Below are 22,550 nucleotides of genomic sequence, written 5' to 3'. Positions count from 1 at the left end.
CGGGAAAAAACAATCCACACGAAAGAATTCCAGTCAGTTTTCCGCAGCTCCATTTCCCTATTTTTCATGTTTAACTCACGTAACCTGAATTCAACAGAGGGTACCAGCGCACATACAACTGCGGAGCCATTACACACAAATACTGAAGATCACGTGTAACACGCCAGTTTTCAAATCCACATTCTTCCATTAGCACGGAGGAACAGAGGCTACTTCTAGACTGAAATCCCAATTTCACAGAGCAAGACTACACAAATTAGTTATTAAGGCTTTCATAACCATTTTGACATTTACAATGCACTTTTTGCGAGCTAGATGGAACCAGAAAATCCAGGAGACCCTCTCAGAGGAATCTGGTTTCACTTACAGAAAATCAGCTGTTATTCTCTGGTACTTTCTTCTCCCCATTTTTTGCTTATTGTTCCCAGTTCTTTTAATGTACCTACCTATGCTATGTAGTACAATAGGCTGAAGAAACCTTTTAATAGATTTTTCCCAGCCATTCTGTAATTAATATATCTAAAAAGCATTAACAGGTAGTCAGATAAACTTCCACATTAAACATTCAAATACATACTTTGAGAATCGAGCAAATTTTTCCTAGAAACATTTGAGTCAAGACATTCAATCACATTGCTAATCAATATGTTTTATGAACTTGCACAAAATAGTGTTTTCCTCTATTTCCCCCTCTAAACTGAAATAGTGGTTTTATTTAAAGAACCCATATAAGAGCCAGCCAACTTTAGCAGGGCACTCCCAAGGGTGCTCAGATAATACTTTATCTACCTCCTGGGGACAATTTGAGGAATCAGCATAAGCACTGTACATTAACATTTAAATTCAGCAACACTGAAATCGAAGTCCAGTCAAACTATTACAATTGCAGAAAGACTAACGGCAATATTTGTCATCTGAAGCTTAGTAAAAACCGACTTATTTATGATTTTACTGGAATAAACCACATGTCCTTTTCACAGACATCCATGAGAGCAGGTATCACGTACGCCGCGTCAGCGCGGAGCACACAGCCCGAGCCCTCAGCTCCTGGTGCACGTGAGCGGCGCTCCGAGCACGGCGGCCTGCTGGCTTTGTTCACTCTGTCTCCTCCAGGAAACCAACAGGGAGGCGAGCTGAGGGCACACAATTTACAGTGCTCGCCACCAGCTGTGGACCCCTCATCTCATTAGTTATTTCCAAATACTGTGGGTGAAGACAGCTGCAACCTACTCAAGTCCTCAGGTCCTGCATATTCTGGAGACTGAATGGGATAGACACTTCTTTTTTTTTTTTTAGCAATCCTTGGGTGGAAAAAACCCCCCCAGCATTTTCTTTACAACTAAATCACTTTTAAGAAATATTAATGTAAATACTACAGCACAATATTTTTACAGAAATGTATTTAATCTTTTAATCTTTTAAATTACTGATTATGACTGCTTTTTAACAATTTCACTCAAATACTAGACAGAAGACACTGAGAAAAGGATCAAACAAATTTCCAGTTAATGTTTTGTTCTAGATAAGCAATTCCTGGCACGAGTATTTCTGCTGTTTCTGGGTAGCAATGCCCTAAACAGAACCACAAGATACAAGAGCTTCCATATTTTAGTGCCAGTTTTGTAAATAAAACTAGGCACTGCACTGAGACAACCCTGAATTTCTTAGTCAGACTGTCTGAATACCCCCAGGAGGTAGAGTTCAGAGCATGGTGGTGCGGGCACACGGACACCGGAGGATGCTGCTGGGCCTGGTGTCCCAGCACCCTCGCGCAGCACTGTAGGACAACATTGTAGCTGGGATGTTCTCAGAGCATCTCTCTGCTTTCTTTAGAGGGAACAAGAAGAAAGTGCAATAATTATAAAGAGATTGCTGTCGTGCTTCCACAGATCACTACAGACCACAACAAACCAAACCTAAATGCAACAGAAGGACACACCAAGATGAGGTCAGCATTTGTAATATACTGGGATATAGGAGATCAGGAGAGAACGTAACACAAAATATCTTCTGACACTAAAATTCTATGATATTAAAAAATAGAATTTAAATACTAAAATACATCTGTATTTTGAGTATTACGTTAATTTTTGGTACCCTTTTCTGTAGAACAATACTTTAGAAGGGGAAGAGATACAGAAGACAGCAAGAATGATTAACTACGGAACCAATTCCATTCAAATAAATAACCTTCCTTAACATCCAGTGTTGATCACTACTGGAAAAAGCACACTGTTGTGGTCCAGTCTGAAAACGTCGGTGCCAGTAAGAAAAGTCCACAGAAGGCTGGATGAATTACTCTGCATAAGATTATAATGTGCACGTATTTTGGCTAGGTAACATTACTTGTAACTGGGCTACCTTTGTACTAGCTTATAACACTCAGGACAAAATCTGTTTCAAAGACCAAAACCCCTTCACTCTAAACTTGTCATCAAAGTAATTGCCATCACTCTTTACAGTCCTGTAGTCCCAGCAACTGGAGCAGACAGGAAGAATCAACATACTCTGAGAAGCTTAGAGGGGACTGATACACACCTCAACAGCAGCAAGACAGCCAGGGTTCAGCACACACCAAAGACGAAAGGCCTCAACTCAGTTGCCATAAGGCACTGACAAAGACCTGCAATAAAATGGTTCCAAGCATGCTTATAATTACAGAAATTTAACTGATCTTTCCTTTGTAAGCACTACAATGTGAAATCTACATAAAATATTAATTAAAAACCCCAGAACTGAAGAAGTCGGCATCCTTGCTTGAAGAAAGCTAAGGCAACGTCAGAAAACAAGACTTTTTCTCCACCAGAAAGACAGCACATTCCATACAATGCAGAAGTACAAATGGTCTTGCCACATGATTAAAGTGAAATATGCTCGGTGATTTTCTACATTTACACTGCCACCTTGTTCCTGAAAAAATAATAAAACAAAAATATCAAACATCACTGTTTCCAAGTAACAGACTGTTCACCCAAAATCCTCCCAAACTTTAATATTAAAAATCGCATTCACTAACAAAACTCGTACCCTAAGTACTTCATACCTGTATATTATGGCATATATCACACAAGTTCATAGAAATACACTGTAGGATGCAATTTTTCAAATATGCAACGATCAGAAAACTTGCTAAGGTAAGAACTTTCCTCACACATGCAATCGCTGATTTGGCATTTAAACTCACCTACGCAGGCAACCCTGATGTGCCTGTTTTACACGGTGGAATTGTTGGAGTGGATACCGCCCGATACTGTGTTATCTGCCACCCCACCCCTCACTGCACAGGGACACAGGTAGCTGTGCTCTTGCATTTAGGACTCACACAGAAGCACAGATAGAAACACTGGGGGGAAAAAAACATATGGTTATGTACAAGTGAAATGTAGGAGTGAAAACAAAAATTCAAAGAAAATAGATGAGTCACAGCAAAGCTTTCTACACTAGAGACCACATACAGAAGCTCTGAACCAAGAACTTTCAGGACTCAGTTAAGGACAGAAAAAAAGCCCTGTCTAGATTAAAGTTCAGATGGACAAGAGAGCATTGTAGGAACTCTTCTCAATACACAAACCTCACCAGCATGCAAGGAAGAAGACTGGACTACAGCCAAAGTACAAATAAACAACAGTTCCTTGCAGAGTTTAAGGAAAATATCTGTTCAGCAAGAGCTTAACTCCTGACAGAAACAAGTCCTTCTTAGGAAGAAAAACAGGCAGCTGTTAGAACAAATATCACAGCTAAAAAACCCTGAAGCCCTCTTGAAAGTTAGACAGGCAAAACATCATTATGCAGCAGCATAACAATATAGAGGAGCGAAAAACCATTTCAAAGAAATACACAAATATCCTTTCCTAGGCAGTTCCTGCACAAAATCGCAATACAATATGCATGGATGCAACAAACCGTTATAAAGAATTATTTAGAGATACTGTGAACCACACACAATAAAGTAATAATCACAACAAAAACAGAATCCCGGTGCTCCTTTACAATTTTCATTCTCATTTATAAGACTCACTAAAAGTAATACCCATACTCCTGATAGCTCATCGTTCACTCTATCAAAGCATACATACAGGACAGAATGATTTTAAGAACATTTTTAGACCTTAACATAAAAATTATGAATGTCTGATGTCTTATCTGCAAATTCCTGAAAAAAAGCTTCCTGAACACAGAGTTGCATAAGACAGGTGCTGCGTACCAGGAGTTAAAGGTCTCCACGACAGAGACTGTTTTATAAGACAGATGGAAGATAGCAAGATTTATAAGCACCCAGGACAGCATGAATAAAGCCTTAGTTAGGAGATAGAAAACAAAGAGGGGAGGAAACCAGGTATGTCCTATTTATACACACAGAGGTTGTTCCCTGGGCTGTGCAGTTTAAGATGCATACTGAGAACAGCCAGCCACGGGCACTACTGAAGGAGTCAAGCGAAATTCCAAGCGTATACAAGTTCTCTATTTTCTAAACCAGAAAATAACATCCCAGTATGAAGAAAGGCCATTTCTGTAAGCAGGCTGAAGACTGGGAGGAAGTAACAAGGTCATCCAACAATCACTGGGGCAAACACTTAATCATTTGTATCTTTATTCTAAAGAAGCACTGACGGAGACTGAACCGTTCCAAACACAGTAATTCAGACAAGCCTTTTTTGATAATGCACTTTCGATAAGTCCAAGGCAAAGCAGAAAACTGAAGTCCAACAAAAACCTGGTTTAAGTCAATAGGGCTTTCTCATGCTTCTTCAAAAAGAAACATTCTTGATTTTTTTAAAAGAAACTAAGAGGTGTATTCTGATCCTTTTGCTAATACAGAGTCCACTGTATGACCTAGATAAGATGTTCCAAGATGTTACCAATAAAACACATGATGATACTAAGCTTCTGGACTAATAATATGGACTTTTAAATGCCTATCACATGAGAAATTAAGTCCAAAATGGGAGAGGTCCACCTATCAGAAAAACAGCTCTTTCACTGAAGAATCTTTTAACACCCTTTTACAGACTACGAATCAAGAGCATTTCCTATGTTCCATTATATTTCTTCAAACAGTAAAACAAAGGATGGTACTTACTGCCCAGCACATAGAAATCCTCTCTTAAGGCAGGCATTAATTTGACTGATTTGTATAAAATTGTATTTTTAGAACTTTGTCTCAAGTAATATAATAAATACTCACTATGACCTAGAACAAGACACTTACTTTCTTCATTGTACAAAAATAGCTATAAACCTGATTTCAATGTCTTTGTTTTCACTACACTCTACTTTCTTACAAATTGTTTCCAAAAATGTAGCCTCTTCTGATGTTAATTGAGTGCTCACTTCTGCTTACTCTTTGAAAAGTCTTAGTCTCCTGGGAAGTGACTTTTATATACAAATCACATAAAGTTACATAGATTGTATGCTGGAGATGATTAAGGGAGGACAAGGTTAAATTTATATCTAAAGAAAGCCACAGATGGCAGCCAAATTATTTCTATACATACTTAAATGAGCATGAGTTAGCATATGCATGACATTAGTATCTTAAAGAAAAGTACTATTTTTATATTTATGCTGACTGTAGTTCTGAAACTAAAGTAACCGCTACACTACAATGGGTTGGACAAGGTTCATTCACTGAACAAAAGGATAAGTCTTGAATATATGAAAGCTTTTATCAAAATTGCTGGATCTTATAAATGCAGTTCCATTCTTTCAGTCACACCGTTATCCAAACACAGTACATTTTCCCAGCAAAACTATGACTGAGAAAATAAGTGTACAAGTAAAACTTTCCTTTGGCAACACTGACTATTCCTTTTCCCTAAAAAAGTGAGTACAGCAGAACACCCACAGAGCCACTGAGGATGGTAATTCCCAAATGGCAAGCATCATGACAAAAAAGAATGCTATACTGCACACATGATGTCAGAAACTACCCGACAGAGTGACTGCTCTAATATCACTAACAAGTATCAGGAAGAAAGTGTAGGAAAAAAATCTCTGGACAGACAGAATACATGGAAAACAGCTAGTGCCTTCATAGGGGATGTCTGGTTTCCAAACCCAGCAGCTTTCTCTACAAAGCATGAAGATCGGGGTAATTTTGTTACTACGATGTAGCTGAACTTCCAAAAAAAAATTCCTCAAGTTCCATTACCTAAACTTCATAAAGATATTAGCATAAATGGAAAGTCTCTCATGGAGTCATAAGCAGTAAAGAAAGAGAAAACAAAGGCCTGCAAATTTTTGTAACAGAAGAGACTACAAGTGTGGCTCCCAGAGAATTTCTGCTAACTAATCCTTAACCGCCTAGGAAAGGGGGCAAACGAGTGGAGAGGAAAGGGTGGCAGCCTACAGATAACCCAGTTATCGAAGTCTGCATAAGAGTTTCAGTACAAAGTCACTCTTTGTTTAGTGAAGTCAGGACTTTGCAAAACTGAATTCCTGCAAGATGAAATGGAAATGAAAATTTGAATCACATGGTGAAAATTAGTTCCAAGTATTCCTACACAATGATGGGCTATACTGTGAGTTGAGCTTGAAAATCCGTTCAAAATATTTGCTAAAAGTACAAGTGGTGTTAGAAGCTGCTAAGAAAGAGAATGCAGAAACATCTGAAGAGACTTAAGACTCTGGATTAAACCACTCTCCACTCAGTTTCGATACTCTGTAGGTCAGATATACAAAAGAAAAAAAGAAAAAAAAAGAAAAAAGAGGATAATGGTACTGAAAATAGTTCCAAGGACTTCCACACATGAAGGGGCTTCTACATGAAGATGGGCTTAAAAGTAAGGGTCCTCAGTGTAGTAAAGAGAAGGTAGGGGAAGGATAAGAAAACATGATCAAAATCTGTAAGAAATTGTACAGAAAATATAAACAGAAAACATTTCCCCCCCCTCCCGCCATGAATTATATTATCAGTCAGGCAAAAAGGAAGTACTTTTTCTCCCTATCATCTAACACTCTACAGAGTTCATGATGCCATAAAGGTCAAAAGTATAAATGGGTTAAAAAATGGATTAGATGTGCTCATGGGCATACAAGTGGCAAATAAACACAACAGGCCAGAGAAAACCACTAGCTCTGGAAGTCCTTTAAATACAGATTGATCTTTCAGGGATACACATTTCCCGTCTCCCACGTTTCCTATCCTTCCACGAGTAGCTGCTACCAGCCATAACAGGACAGGTGCTTAGACAGATCTTGGTCCTGCCCCACGAACACAAGTCCCTTGGGCACAGCGCCGTGCGCCAGCCCAGCCCCACGGAGCCGCCGGGTCCCGGACTGGTTTGTCCTGCCAACCGACAAACACTTCAGGGCACACACAGGAGTAAGCACAACCCTTTGTTTACCCAGACTGTGATCAAGCAAGCACTCAGACAGACAACAGCACTGTAGCTGCCTGCCACAATTCCAGGCGTGGAACAGGGGAGGCACAACAGACATTCACCTGCCGGTTCAGCTCTAAGGTCATTTGGAACGTCTGAAAGAACAAGGGGCAGCAAAACCATTCCTCGCTGCGTTAGAATAGGCAAGACACATCTAATTTGGGTTACCAGGTTGGAGGTTCTCCAAACAATGTATTTTCACACGTGTAAACCCACAGATCATCTTTTAAACACCAGCCAAGCAAGAGCACAGATTATACACCTATGTTGGGAATACAAATGGAAATTTATGAAGCAGAAACCTTTCCCCCTCACACAACACAGCCTTTCCCCACCTTCCTGCGAAGGAATTCTCTCCCCACCATATCCAAGTATTTATTTTCAGAAAATAACAATTAAATAAAGAATACCTCCTTGCACAAAACTGAGACAATCAAATTATGTAAACACAAATTGGTGTCGATATTAGTGCATACCATTTTCCTACTAACCCAAAATTAATGATTACACATAGAACAGTCCAGCTGTTACAATTAAACAAACCAGACAAGAACCCCAGTAGACACAAATTAAATTAAATTAAATTAAAAAAAAGGCAGGCCATAAATAAGTATGATGAAGCTGCCCTCTTAAGTTCCACAAACTGGCATCTAGAATTAACACAGGCCACCTTCTTCTGCAGATTAATCACACAGCCTTTGAAGAATCGGGTATCAGCCAGCAACATGCACTCACAGCCCAGAAAGGCCCCGTGTGCTGGGCTGCACCCAGAGCAGGGGGGGCACAGGGCCAGGGGGGGATTCTCCCCTCTGCTCCGCTCTGGGAGACCCCCCTGCAGGGCTGGGTCCAGCTCTGGGGCACCAACAGCAGAAGGACACGGACCTGCTGGAGCGGGGCCAGAGGAGCCACGGAGATGCTGGGGGGGCTGGAGCCCCCCTGTGAGGACAGGCTGGGAGAGTTGGGGGGTTCAGCTGGAGCAGAGAAGGCTCCAGGGAGACCCTGCCACAGCCTTTCAGTATACAGAGGGGGTTTACAAGAAAGATGGAGAGAGACTTTTTACCAAGGGCTGTAGTGACAGGACAAGAGGCAACAGTTTTAAACTGACAGAGGGGAGATTTAGATGAGATCTGAGGCAGAAATTCTCCCCTGTGAGGGGGGTGAGGCCCTGGCACAGGCTGCCCAGAGCAGCTGTGGCTGCCCCCTCCCTGGAAGGGTTCAAGGCCAGGTTGGACGGGGCTTTGGGCAACCTGGGCTGGTGGAAGGTGGCCCTGCCCGGGGCAGGGGGGTGGAACGAGATGATCTTTAAGTTCCTTTTCAACCCAAACATATGCCGATGCACTGGTTAACAAAACACTGACAATAGAGGGAAAAAGAATGGGAGCCATTATATATTGTGTTCTCCTGTTAGCAAAATCTCAACACAACAGAAAAAGCTTAATTGGAAATCCCTTCATGTATTTATTTCAGTAGAACTCCATCCAATCACATTCAGGGTACCAGTGTCTTTTTTGTGCAAAGTGCTGTTGAAAAGGCAAGCTGAAAGCATGCAAGCCCAGCACTAACTCTGCCACACTCACTTCTTCATCCAGCCATCTCCTTCCATCACATGTACGCAAGCTAACGCAGACTGCAGGCAATCCTGGTAAACACTCCTCCCAAATTTATACCTATGCTCTGCATACAAATTCACTGAGTAATCATGTGCTCTTACTAATAAAATCCATCCTTGTACATTTTTGCTTCTTCTATGAAGATATTAAGCTTCAAGTTCTTAGGGAAAAGACCACAGACTCCTGGGTGCATCTAGGACACTTACATTTGTCAAACCAACCACTAAAGATGAAACTGAAAAAGTAATTCCACAGCTTTCAGAAGAGATGAGCAGTTCATGTCTTGAGAACTACTGTGATGAACAAAGTTTAAAAATATCAAAAAAAAACAGGTCTAGATTTCAGCGGCAAAGCCTGACTGATCCTCTTGAGATTGCCATAACCCCTGAGTGAAGGATGTTTGGAGGGACAGAATTTTTGAAAAATCTGTAACCAAGAAGTAGCAGCAGAAGCACAGGAGTAGCTCGGTGGAGACCCTGTGCTCTGTCATGCAGGACAGCTGGGATGGATTCTTGCCCTTGGTCTCATACACCAAGATAAGCACGTAAATGCGTGCTTGACCAAATCAATTACTTTATCTACAACTAAAAGTCAAAACGACATTTGTACCAAAAGTCTGTTGCCCTTCACGTCTTAGTTGTGCAACTGGAAGTCAGATTCAGTAGACTGAACTGTAAATGCATTTACTAAGTGTGGAACTTTGGAATGAGTGACTCTACTCCAAACAAATTTCACTTATCTGCTGGGTAAAATCCATACCATTTTAGTTCATTCACAATCAACACAAAGCATCAATGGAATCAGCTGCATGCTACATCCACATCCCAATAGCGGAGCATTTACTTACTCCTGGTTCTACTTGAGTTCTATCTGCAATGTCAATATGGACAACTTCAACACTCTTCCATGTGTTTGGATCTAAATTGTGCACCTGCAAAAAGAGAAAAAGGAATCATTGCCATGCTGACACCCTACACAGTGCTGCACCTTATGCAGAACGAACGTGTGCCATGGATTTGTTTCTGTATTTCATAAAAGTCCTCAAAACCTCTCCCTTCTTCCTCTGACTTTCTAAAAGCGAACAGTCTCCACAGTTACAGTTTAATTCACTCACTAACCAATTTTAAACCAGCACAAAGCCTTCATTTCTTGTGCATTCAGAAAACTTGGATTAAAGATTAAGCTGTATTCTTCTGTCACATTCGTTAGTGCTAATGAAATGAAGCCCTAATTAGAAGCATTACCCATTCAGTAATCTGCACGAGCTTTTCGATCTAGAAAGAAGCTGCACAAATTCCAGAGTGTAAATGTGGCAGGTTTCAGTAGCCTGACTAAACCTAGTAGGTTCCCTAAATCATAGCACAGAGCAGAGGAAGCGTGCGTGGTGTGACGGTACAGAAGGGTCTGAAGATGTGCTCAGCTCCACGCCCAGTCTGCCTGGCACACCTGAACCTACAGCGACAGCAGGCAGAGCTCTCCGAGAAACACCCTCCTCCTCTGTAGCACATCCACTGCCACAGTTCACCCAAGCACCGAAAATATACTGACAACTATTCCTTTGTGGATGGTTTATAAATATGTTTGTCACTAGAGATAAAAAAAAAAAAAAGTCTCCTGAAGAGGCCTGTGAACCAAATCAACTGTCTAGGGAGGAAAGCAAGAGTATCGCCAGCCTGGAACATTTACAGAAGCAGCTTCAATATGAAACTCTACAGAAGTGAACACAGATAAACTGCAACAGCTCTGTGAAACCTGTTTCCAAACCTGTCAGCCTGAGTAGCACTAGCATGTCTAAGGTAAAAGAACATGAAACTATGAAGAATTTACGGAAAATCTATTTAAATATTTGAGTGAGAATCAAGCACCTGCACTGACCTCAACATAAACAAAAGACTTTTCACGTTCTTCCATCTTGTTAGACAAGACAGCTTAAGCACCTTAAAAGGATCTGAATAATACATTTTTTGTTTTACATTAATCACTTGTAGGGCTTTGACTTTATGCAGTAATCATCCACCATTACCAGGCACAGAATACTTTATCTGGATGACTATGTGTTGAAAAAATTACTAATGCTTGGTATCCCAAATCCCAACTCACGTTCTCTGTTGTCCCCAAATCTGGTTTATGCCAGGTCTCAATTTTTATGAAGAAGTCATCTTTCATGTATTCATTCTGTAAGAATTAAAATCAAAAAGCATGAGTCTGATTATTACCTCTCTGCTTGAAGTTTAGATAAATGGTATTTACAAATAAGTCACTACTAAGCCTTAACTAGGAACACATTCTATTTAAATTATAAAAGAAACAGGCCCCTTACCTACACAAATAGGTATAATGAGATAACTAATATCTGAAACTTAAGTATCAGCTACAGCAGTAAGGACTACACTAAAATGAGTCACATTTGAGAAACCCAACTCTAACTCTGTGCACACAAATATAAATAATACTGTCATTTATTATCCTTTTCCCTCGCACCCCCCTCTTTTTTTTTGGGGGTGGTGGGGGTGTTAGAATGAACCACAAAGCCCATCCAGTGCCACCCCCTGCCCCGGGCAGGGCCACCTTCCACCAGCCCAGGTTGCCCAAAGCCCCGTCCAACCTGGCCTTGAGCCCTGCCAGGGAGGGGGCAGCCACAGCTGCTCTGGGCAGCCTGTGCCAGGGCCTCACCCCCCTCACAGGGGAGAATTTCTGCCTCAGATCTCACCTAAATCTCCCCTCTGTCAGTTTAAAACCATCACCCCTCACCCTATCCCTACCCCCCGATGACGAGTCCCTCCCCCCTTTCCTTCAGCCCTGGGGGGCCGCTCTAAGGTCTCCCCGGAGCCTTCTCTCCTCCAGCTGAACCCCCCAACTCTCCCAGCCTGTCCTCACAGGGGGGCTCCAGCCCCCCCAGCATCTCCGTGGCCTCCTCTGGCCCCGCTCCAGCAGGTCCGTGTCCTTCTGCTGTTGGTGCCCCAGAGCTGGACCCAGCCCTGCAGGGGGGTCTCCCAGAGCGGAGCAGAGGGGAGAATCCCCCCCTCGCCCTGTGCCCACCCTGCTCTGGGTGCAGCCCAGCGCACGGGGCCTTTCCACGGGCTGGATAAAGCAGGTTAACATTAAACTCAGAAGCTTCCTTAAATAGGTCACCAACATAAACACACAGGGAAATAAAGTCTTGATCTCTTGTCCATGCACCTTAAACAAAAAACCAAAACACCCCAAACCCCCATCTATGATGATCCATTTAGATTCTCAGTTAACCCATTTTAACCAAGGCAGGATTTTATTATACTTTACAGAAATGGGACTTCAGACAGCTAGGGACTCATTTTGTTTCATTGCCCTTCCTGCATTCAAGAGTGTAGAAACCTCTGATCTGGCTTTTCTCCTCCCTCCCCCGCTTCTTTTTTAGCATGATGTGTTGCCAGGACAGCAGGACAGACATTATGCAGCTGTAATGGTAAAGGCATAAAAGAAGATGTAAAAACTGAAAGCATTTCTCTGAAAAATTACAGCTCTTTCTAATTATAGCCATGTGCAGACAAATAAAGTAACATGGAGATCTATGCCAGAAACCCTGGCAAGGCACAGATAAAAGGCTCGAGCTAGCTTGCTAGAGTCAGAATCAGTTGCAGCAGTAATAGCAAACAAAATATAGTTCAAAAAAACCCCAGTAGGAGTGATAGTAATTCAGATACTCACCGTCACAACTGGTCATTGGAAACACATGCAAGGAAAATGAAAAGGCAACACAAAGTGTTATTAGACACAATTGTTTCTGAAAAGCCTCACACATAATGTTTGCTTCACAGTATAAGGAACATTCAAAATTAGACTAACAGGATTTGTGTGCACCAAGCCAGAGCTCAGCAGACTGGCTTGCTAGCCTTAACCGTAGAAGTTTGTTGTAGGATACTTCACGCTATTCAACGGAAACACAAGCCAAACAGAGCCTACTCTCAGAACTTAAGCAACTGAAAGTATTAAAATAAAGCAGTCACCTTATTCTAACAGACTACGAAGAATTAAATTCTTTTCACAGGTTCCGTTCTAGACCTTAAGAGAAACACCTCTTTGGTCTTGCCCCAGGGACACTGGATACTACGACCGTAGGAAGCAGTAACCTGGCACACTGAGGCTGCTCTCCAGAAGCACCTCTCCTTTTCAAAAGGGGAGACCTTACGAATGCAACATTAAATTGAGAATTTATTTTCCACTTGATAGCACCCTCTTTTCTCCTAAACCAATTAAGAACACCCCTCAACTGAACCCTGACAGCAAAACACACAAGGGGAGACCTACTTGTTCTACAGTAGGGGTAGGCATTCCAAGCCTTCTCGTGGAACACCAGGGAGCCTTCTGGAGCAAACATCCTTACAAAACCAGGAACTTTACTGTGAAAAACAAACATTGACATTTTAAAAATTTTTGCCAGCTGAAATTCCTCGTTGATTTCTTCCATGCTAATAAGAAATGCACATTCTGCCTAAGCACTTTTAAGTTACGATGTACAGGTCATCCACAGTTAAATATGCAGGAACCCCAACAACGTTACTGATCACAAAATAGTTAAGAAAAAAATGGGGAATGGAATAATAAGATAATTGAGAATGAGTTAGAAATTAATTAGGAAGCATTATGATCACGATGAAAGCTATGGTTTCTTTTCTTTTCTAGAACAGCAAGGACACCTGTGGAGGGAGAGCACTGCCCAGCAGATCTCAGTCCCGAGCAACCCAGAATGGCCTCGGGCAGCGCCCACGGCGCCTGCACCGCCCGCCCGGGAGGTCCCTGAGCCACCTCCGCCTGCACCGCCCGGGAGGTCCCCGAGCCACCTCCGCCTGCACCGCCCGGGAGGTCCCCGAGCCACCTCCGCCTGCACCGCCCGGGAGGTCCCCGAGCCACCTCCGCCTGCACCGCCCGGGAGGTCCCCGAGCCTCGGCGAGAGGAGAACTGCCGCTCCCCTCAGGCAGCAGAATTACCATCTCTGACAACAACCGCCCTCTCTAGTCCAACGGAGTGCCCATGGCAGTTGCCAGAAACTTGGGAAAAAAAGCAACAAAATCTGATACAAGAGAAATTTGGTATTACCTAAGAGAATACTTGAGCCCTTATGGAGGTGAGTTTAAACAAACTGCACGTACACACGCACAAGGGGCTGAGTTCAATCTGTGTAAGCGTTCCATTCTCAACTTTTCTCCAAGGATGGTGAATAACTTCCTGTCCTTTTTTCTTTTAGATCCAAGGAAAAAAGCCAACTGACGGTTCCTTTTTTACATTGCAGAAACCTCATGGCCCACTCATCTGGGAGTTCCCTTTTCCCAGAACAGGCAAAGACAATTCCTTCAGCCCTTCCACACGAGTCATGCTGCCCACACTTCTTTCTACCCTCTAGTCTGTGCACATCTGAAAGTCCAACGCCCAAAGCCAACCAGAAGGAACCACGACCCATAACCCTGCATGCACAGTCCTACACAACGCAGCCCTGAGGACACTCTGCCCTGGGTTTACTTTCACATGGCCGAGGCACGCAGCGTTCAGCTCCTGAGCGTGCTGCTCTTCAGCGTTTATCTCCACCTTGTCTTTGTGCCCCCCCAACTATAAACGTATTCAGTTCTCCAACTTTTTAGATTTTTTTTTTCCCCAATTATAAACATTTGGAATACTAATCCTCACAACTTGACAACATATTACAGATCCTAAGGATATGGCTGCATTTACGGTACTGCAGCCTTCTGGAGTAACACCGACTGTTCACCCCTAGAGGTTCAGAACCCACTGGGGTGAGTTTTCCAAATAACCCAGGTTTTACCCACTCCGAAAGGCACATAACTTCCAAAAATATTATTTACCTTACTCATTCTCTTTCAAAAAAACATTACACTACCACACTACAAGAACTTGTGTGATGCCGTATAGAGTATTTTTAAAGAACATTCAGGCAATAAAAACTCTTTCTTAAATGCCAGATCACATAAAAACATTCTTCATTAATAATGCAATAACCATTCTCCTTTCCTTTATCCTTGTGCATCAACAGTCCTGTTCTCTGGGCTGCCCTACAAAGCACCTGTGATACCGAGCCCATTGTTCTGGCTATATACCAAGAATTGAAATTATTCCTACTTAGAGATGTACTTGCCTGTTCACAGATGGGACATTTTGCATGGTTCTCCATTACGCTAGCCCACATATTTAAAATCCACTGTATTTCACATGTTTTCCCACTCACCAGAACACTCGTGCGCAATTCAGCAAATTACAGTGTGGCAGAAAAATACAAGGAAGTAGCCCAGAATAGTAAAGAGCAGAAGGCTGCCCTCACTTTTAAACATTCCTCACTCAACATCAAGTGACCACAATATGTACCAATGTTTTTCTCACCTCTTTAAATGATAAATTTTGTGAGTATATTGTCCCTTCTCGCCGTCCTTTTCATAAGGCTCATTTTTTAAGACTTGAATTCCTTCACCACCTCCTGTTTCATTTTTGCTAGCTTCTGCCACAGAATAAAGTTGCCCAACTTGATACTGAAAAGAGAAATAGAGTTTCAATATTAAAGTCAGCCAAAACTTTCAATGAATAAAAAAATATAGCTGTTTCCTGTGACAATTTAGTAGAACAAGCAAAATTACCAGGAAAGTAATGTACATATAAAATTATTAAGTATGACAATCTGCTGGCAAAATTTATCTGTAGTTCACAAGCATCAGCTCTATAACCAGCTTGTTTCACATTAATGCAACACGTTGGTATAGCATACCAAATATATTATTCTTCACTTTTCCCAGTCTAAAAGCAAAGTATATATGTTGTTCTTAATTGCATAAAAAATGTAATTTTCAGTTTACAGATTTTTAAATTACTGATTCCCAGCTCTGAGCCTCCCAAATTCAGACTTTTAACCAGCTAGACACTGCCCTCGCAGCACCCATAAAATGGGACCTGCAGGAGAACACAAGCTTAACACTCTCCCCCAGAGGGACGTTCAGGCACCCTGTCGTGGCTTGCCATTAAATGTATCTCAGCGCCATTTAAATTGCTGGCTTCAGACCCTGGACAATGATTCCTACCTTTGCCTTTAGGAAAAGCCTTGGAGTCACTCAATGCCTTGATCAGCAGGCAAATTCTGCTGCAGTGCAGAATTGCACAACTTTATTTTCTTGCTAGTGAGCTGTGGAGTGGCTCAGAAACAACTCAAGGTTCGTTGCCTGCAGGCACATGCCTCCTTTGAAATCCACTGCTCTGCAAGAGGTTAACTCTGCTTGGCTGCTGGTTACGCATGTGGGAACTTACCCTGGCAGACTGCGGGCCACAGCGCAGGAAACCTTCAGATCCAGGCTAGTCAGATTGAAATAAGACACTAACTTCTTCCCACCCATCACCCCAAAACAAAAGCAGGTTGGATGAGGACGTACCTCTTGCACTGAGCAAGGTAAAACCACTCGGCTGAAAGAGGAAAAGAGCAAGTTCAACAAAATTAATAATTAGGCTTAATCTGCAGATAACTTAAAGACATTCAAGAAAGAAGTGTCAAAATGAGTTAATCCAAGTTTTCTTTTTAGATATGCTCTGTGACAGCAGGTTGCATGGATATAATGCAACAAAGCCAAGTAAAGTTCAGTGACAGATATGCCACAAAAGGAAAAATAAAAAAGAAGGGTTTAAGAACATTAGAAGCTACATAGAAGAGCCAGGAAATCTACTTCCAGCTCTGCCATAACTTTGCATTGTGCTGAATTTATTTAACCTTTGAGGTGTGAGGTTTTTTCATGTTACACAGTAAGCAGTTCCGTCTATACAATTTAAAAGGACAAATGCACAGGCCCTCAGAGCCTACAAGTGAATTTTGGCAATTACAGCAGTTATTAATCACTTCAAAAGCAACCACAACTCGTATCCCGTTTAGGTGGCAGAAGCAAGAGCATTTGAGGCCAATAGTTTAGTGCTAATACAATACTCTGTACAGTTAACAGCAAGGTCTGGGGATGCAGAAGTTGGTTTTTCAAAGCGACAGTACACTGCACAGACAGTATTTTTCAGTTTCACCTTACAGGATAAAATGGACAAAGACAATGCAAATGCAAATCATTACTGTTGCACAGAACACCTGCATTGTTCCTAGGGCCTTTAAGAGATGTACCTCCTTTACTGACAACCTTATCGCCATTAAGATTCAATGCAGCACAATCATCCTGAAAACATGAGTATAAATTAAGTCTGTCCACTGTTCTAGGGAAAGAAAGTTGTAGTGAGTTGATTCAACTCTTGCTACCCCCTGCTGTGCCCACACTTCGTGAACAGCGAGCCTGATATGTTTTTGTTCAGGGACTACCAGGAAAATTACTTCAGCAGCCTGAGTGCTCTGCACCCCCCGCACAGCAGAACATGCAGCAACCTTGAGAAGACAGAAACGATCATCCCCACAGATCAGTCTTGCAACTTCTCCTCTATACCTTAAGGGATAAAGATTTTCCTATTTTAGTCTACTATGTGCCTCACTGGAATAGATTTAAACTGTGAAAACTTCAGCAATTGATAAAAACAGAATCAACTGCAAATGCTGGCAAGTGTCAAGCTCAAAGCAGAGCTTTCACTCAAACACAGAATGGCCAAATGGCAATCAAAATAAAATTCTCACGGGAGCCCTGTTACATCTTGTTTCATTTGATAAAAAAGTCCTTAAACCGTTTTTAAAGCTAGGTAGCAAGACCAACAGAGACAGAAGACACCTGTCCTGGCATCAGCAGATCTCAGTACCTAGAGAGGACACATTTGGGGCTTGCAAGAAGATTTTTGGGCAACTTCCACTTTAGTCTTTAACACGACAGTATGTAAAACAGGAGCATACTCAGGAAAACACAGCAGATGTACAGGTACAAGGAAAGGTGAGGAATTAAAGGAAAGAATGGTAAGGAACAGGTTTCTTTTAAACTTAAGAATGATGACAGACAAACAGTGCAATAATTCAAAAGAGCTGAGTAGCAAAGAAATCCAATGAGAACTTATTTCTAAGGACACAGCCCACCATTATCTCATAGGAAATGCAAGACAGACAGACAGCTTCTCCAAGCAGGACTGGTGCAAACTCTCACTAAAACACAAGAATAGCGGGACACTTGGTCCTGCGTGCCACACTGCTCAGCCCTGTTGGTCTGCGTCTACAGGTTTAGGTAAATCTTTGAATTATCCTCGGAAGTCTGTCTGGAACTTAAACACATTTACTACAATCTATGACTTTGAACCTACTCATCACCCTTACCACCACAGCAGGAGCTATGTATTACTAGACTTCGAGGTACCTCGAAGTCAAAGGGGTGGCAGGGAGGAACAAACCAGCTAGTGACAGAGACCTGAAGGATCTATCCAACAGCACAAAGCTCCCGGCACCACCAGAACGGGTAACTGCGGAGCGATGAAGGACACTGCCACCGCTCCAGGACTGTCACCACTGCCACCGGCGCTGCCTTCCAAGCAGGAGGGGTCCCGGATCACAAGTACGAGGTACGGCACTCCCCGCAACGCCTGCCAGCCCAGCAGGGACGCCACCGCCCTGGTAAAACACTAGACCCGAGGGAACGGGCTGGAGAAACTCATTGTGCAGGGACACAAGCCCCGTGCTGGGGGCTGGGGCGACCAGTCGGGATCCCCTCGACCGCAAGCACAAGCTCGGGCGCGCGTGGAGCCGCCGGCACGTTCATTCGGTAGCAAGCAGCAGCTGAAGGCGGGAGCACGGGGCGCGGAACCGGCAGAGGGACAGGGCAGCCCCGCGCCCGGCCGCTCTCTCAGCCCAGCGGCGGCAGCGTCCGGGGCCGGCCCGGAGGGACGCGGCGTCCCGGGACGCGCCCGCCGGACGCCGCGGTCCCTGCAGGCCCCGCGCCAGGGCCCGCCCGCACGAAGGGAGCGGCCGAGGCGGCGGCCCAGGCGCTGCCGGCGCCCCGCGCAGCGGAGCCGCGGGAGAGGCCCAGCGGGGCGCGGGCCGGAGCGGGCCCTGCCCCGCCCGGCGGCACCTGGGCCCGCCAGGGAGGACCCGCCGCCGCCCGGCCCCGGCCCCGGCCCCGGCCCCGGCCCCGGCCCCGACTCACAATTCCTTGATCAGCACCATCTTCCCCCCGCAGGCCGCACTGCGCACGCGCGGCCGGCACCGCCTGCCCATGCTGCACTGCGCGCTTCCGGGGTGGGCCCCGCCCCCGCGGGCCAGCGCGGCCAATCCTGCCGCGCCGTGCGTCCCCGCGCCCGCTCCTGACCTCAGCGCACCCCGGCGCGCCTGCGCCGGCTGCCACCAATCGGAGGGCGCGCAGCTCCAGCGAGCGCCCCGCCTCTCCCGCAGATAGCCAATGAGAGCGCGCCCTCAGCCCGGCTCCGTCCCGGTACCGCCCCCGCCCCGCGTGATGACGTCATTTCTCGGCGACGGCATCGCTCGGCGCTCCCCGCGCAGCCCCGGGCCCCGGTCGGTCCGTGTCCGCCGCGGCGTGGCCGGGCCGGTCGGCTGCCGGCGCGCTCCTCCTCTGGAACCTCCTGCGGCCCCGGAACAAGCGGAGCAGGGTCCCGCCTTGGCCACGGTTAACGCACTCGGCCTGTGCCTGCAGCCAGAGAGCGCCGTTACGCGCGGCCCCGCGACCGCCCCAGACCGGCGCAGGGTGCTAGAAAATACTCGTTTTCCGAATCCCGCAATGAAGTGTAACCGCATTTGCTGGTTTCTCCGAGTAGCCTCTTGCTGAAGGAAGCTTCTGCCCAAGTGAAAGTGCTTCCAGCAAAGGAGCCCAGCGTTTGGGAAATGAGGATTTGAAATGTTTATTCATTTCATTTAAAAATGCAGCAGAAATCCTGGCCAGCAGGGAGGCCAGGTGACAGGGACATGGGCCGCGCCCGCCCCTCGCAGAGTCCCTCTGCGTCCCCGCCTTTCTGACACCATCGCTGACCTGACGGCAGCACTCTCCTTTTGCTGCCGGGCACCTGCACCAGCGATGCTACCAGATACATTTTTTTATTTTTTTTTTTTTTTGGGGGGGGGAAGCTAAAATTTTCTTATGCGGTGTGTTTCAGGCAAAATAATTTTCTTGTGGATTGCTGCCAAATTACCTCTGGACGGCCCCTGTTCTGCCACAGAAATGAAAACACAATAAATGAGCAACAATTGCTAGTGCCTCCACGAAGGGAAAGACTGTTTCATTAAAGGGCGTAACTCAAGGAGCCACGGTTACTGTGTCCAATGCTGCCCTCTTGTGAGAGAATTTCCTTTATCCCATTCACAAATAACAAGGACATCAGAAATTAATCAGACTGACACACAATGAAGAACAAGACTCGGCTGTCGCTGGGCTCACACCCACCTGCACCCTCTGCCCCCCCAGACCTGCTGATGGGTGACATTAGACCACCAGCTTGCATTAAAAGCAAAAAAGTGAAAAGAGAGAGCCTACAAGTCTTAGACCTCAGCGGCATTGAAAGAAGGCTGAACTCAGCCCTGAGAGTAGAATACCCAGTGAAGCTCCTCGAGGCTGCGAAGGACCTGGAAGACTAGTCCTGGAGGAGACAAATTGCCTTCGTATCTCGGGGGGGCTGGGGCCGAGTCCCTCTGCGTCGTGCACCTGGCACTACTCCACGTGTGGCAGGAGATGAGTCCTGCTGAGGTGCCTGGCTGCAGCAGAGGGGTGGGACACACTTCACTATGGGGTGACAGAGTGTTAGGTCTCCCAGCTCCCTTTTTATCCAACACATTTCTATGAATACAACAATCAAACAGCAGAGTGGGGGCCAGAGGAACAAGCTAACTAAACCTTTAAGCATTTAATCCAGAAAGGGAAATAGGCAGAGTTGCTGCGAGTTCAAACAGGGAATTCTCTCGTAGGAACAAATCTTTACGTAGGAGTGTCTCAGGTACTACATGCAGGACTGAATTCCAAGGCGAAAACAGGAAAATTAAGGAGACAGGGAGGAAACACAGGTGCCAGCGAGTGATGAAGGTAAACTAGCTGGAAGTTTTTATAAATATAAAGGAATGGTGAAGCTTAGAGACCTGGAATGAGGAGCAAATGATAAAAACTGTTTATAACTTGGCTGTTCAAAGCTGGAGCACAGTAGAATTAAGAGAATGTGGGCCTGTGTCTTGCAGGAAGACTTCACCCCGGGCACGAGGACCCAGCCCTGCTTGGTCTCAAAGCACATACCCAGCTCCTCAGTGCAGGGCGTAGGAAGGACAACGTGGGTCAAGTTTCCCCAGGTTGCTTCTGTGTGTTGTGTTCAGCTCCATCGTGTTTCCATAGTGATTAAAGTTGTCTTGTGGCAAAATGATGCCCTAAGAACAAAGCAGCTGGGTAACAATATTTCCTCTTCGGGGTGCTCAAAAATCATAATCCAGGTAAAGCTACAGGATTTACTTAAAATAATGTATTCTAAATGCTTTATTTGCTTTCTAGTTTCTAAGCATTAGCTTTTATTCTTTTCAGATTTTTCCTCATAGCTATGCAAAGAGGACGCTTTTGCTTTACTCTGAAATGCTCACACAAATGTAAGACCAGGTAAACTGGAAAGAAAAAAACCCAACACACACCCTCCCCCCCGCCCCCCGCAACATTTCAAGGTCTGACAAAGGGGAGGGTGAAACTTGGCAGTTTGGCCCTAAGAAGGGAAAGGATTCCGCCTCAAAAAAATGGAAATATGTCTGGCTGTGGAACAGCATTTACATTTGCCGAGATTTTCACTGTGACTAGTGCTGCCCTACTGCTGCCAAGAGAAAGGCATCATGGTAAATGCACATTTGTGTCAGCTCTCAACCCTCACGGGTTGCTATTAACTGCACAACTTTAATTCCTGGGTAGCCACTGCATTTTAGTTCTTCTGTGGGATAACTGTTGCTGTCCAAAACTGGCTAAGGATTTTTGCACCTTGTCGAATCGCAGTTTCCTGTGTTAGCACCAGTCTCAGCACAACGCCTGTGTTCTGGTGGCTCTCAATTGCATCCTCTTCCCAGAAGCAACTACTGACCCCAGTTCAGGCTCACCCTTGCTCCCCTCTTCCCCGGGTCCCGTTTGCCAGTAGCATTTACCGCATCCACTCCACTAAAGGGGAGCAGAAATTCAGACAGGAAAATTAAATGTTGCCAAACGACCCTCCCACAGATAAATGCTTTAAAGAAAATCCTCAATAGGCTCTGCCTATGAAAACATATTTTCATTCAAGTCTCTTGCAATGTGAAAGACAGATGCTATGGAAACTGCTGCTCAGACTTATGCCTGCGCTGGCTTCGTCTAAAAGGCAAAGAAATTGCAAAGGGCTGTGCCAGGGCACAGTGGTGGGGCTTTAAGTGTCTGCTTCCCGAAGTTCTCAAGCATTGAGTATTTTCCTTTATTTGGTTTTTCAAAATCCTGGCTGAGTGCAGTCCCCTGCTGCTGCTCCTTCCCCATATGGACAACATTTGTCCTTTGTTTACGCAGCCGGCAGCTGCAGTCTGTGCTCTCCCCAGAACCCTTCTCTTTGTTTAGATCCAGATCCTACCACACACGACAACACCGTCCGAGTAGCTGCATCCTGCTGATTCCAGACCCTGCGCACACACACACCGCCTCGGAGC

The 22,550-nt window shown here is 44.7% G+C and overlaps 1 protein-coding gene across 2 annotated transcripts in view; it reads right to left on the bottom strand.

Moving 5' to 3' along the window:
- The window catches only part of PITPNB (phosphatidylinositol transfer protein beta), a 29,217-nt gene extending 10,089 nt beyond the window's left edge, over nt 1-19,128 (bottom strand). For both annotated transcript variants that reach the window (XM_074920694.1, XM_074920693.1), the window contains exons 1-7: nt 19,063-19,128; nt 16,396-16,426; nt 15,362-15,507; nt 13,280-13,371; nt 12,680-12,687; nt 11,093-11,167; nt 9,840-9,923 (exon numbers count right to left, since the gene is read on the bottom strand). In XM_074920694.1, coding sequence (XP_074776795.1) covers nt 9,840-9,923; nt 11,093-11,167; nt 12,680-12,687; nt 13,280-13,371; nt 15,362-15,507; nt 16,396-16,426; nt 19,063-19,082 — 456 coding nt within the window. In that variant the 5' untranslated portion in view covers nt 19,083-19,128. The remainder of the gene's footprint in view (nt 1-9,839; nt 9,924-11,092; nt 11,168-12,679; nt 12,688-13,279; nt 13,372-15,361; nt 15,508-16,395; nt 16,427-19,062) is intronic.
- Nucleotides 19,129-22,550: the final 3,422 nt, after the last annotated feature.

This window comes from Athene noctua, chromosome 17 (assembly GCF_965140245.1).
Source record: "Athene noctua chromosome 17, bAthNoc1.hap1.1, whole genome shotgun sequence".
Lineage (NCBI taxonomy): Eukaryota > Metazoa > Chordata > Aves > Strigiformes > Strigidae > Athene > Athene noctua.
Note: the sequence above shows the minus strand (reverse complement) of the source record. Positions and strands in the feature narration are given on the sequence as shown.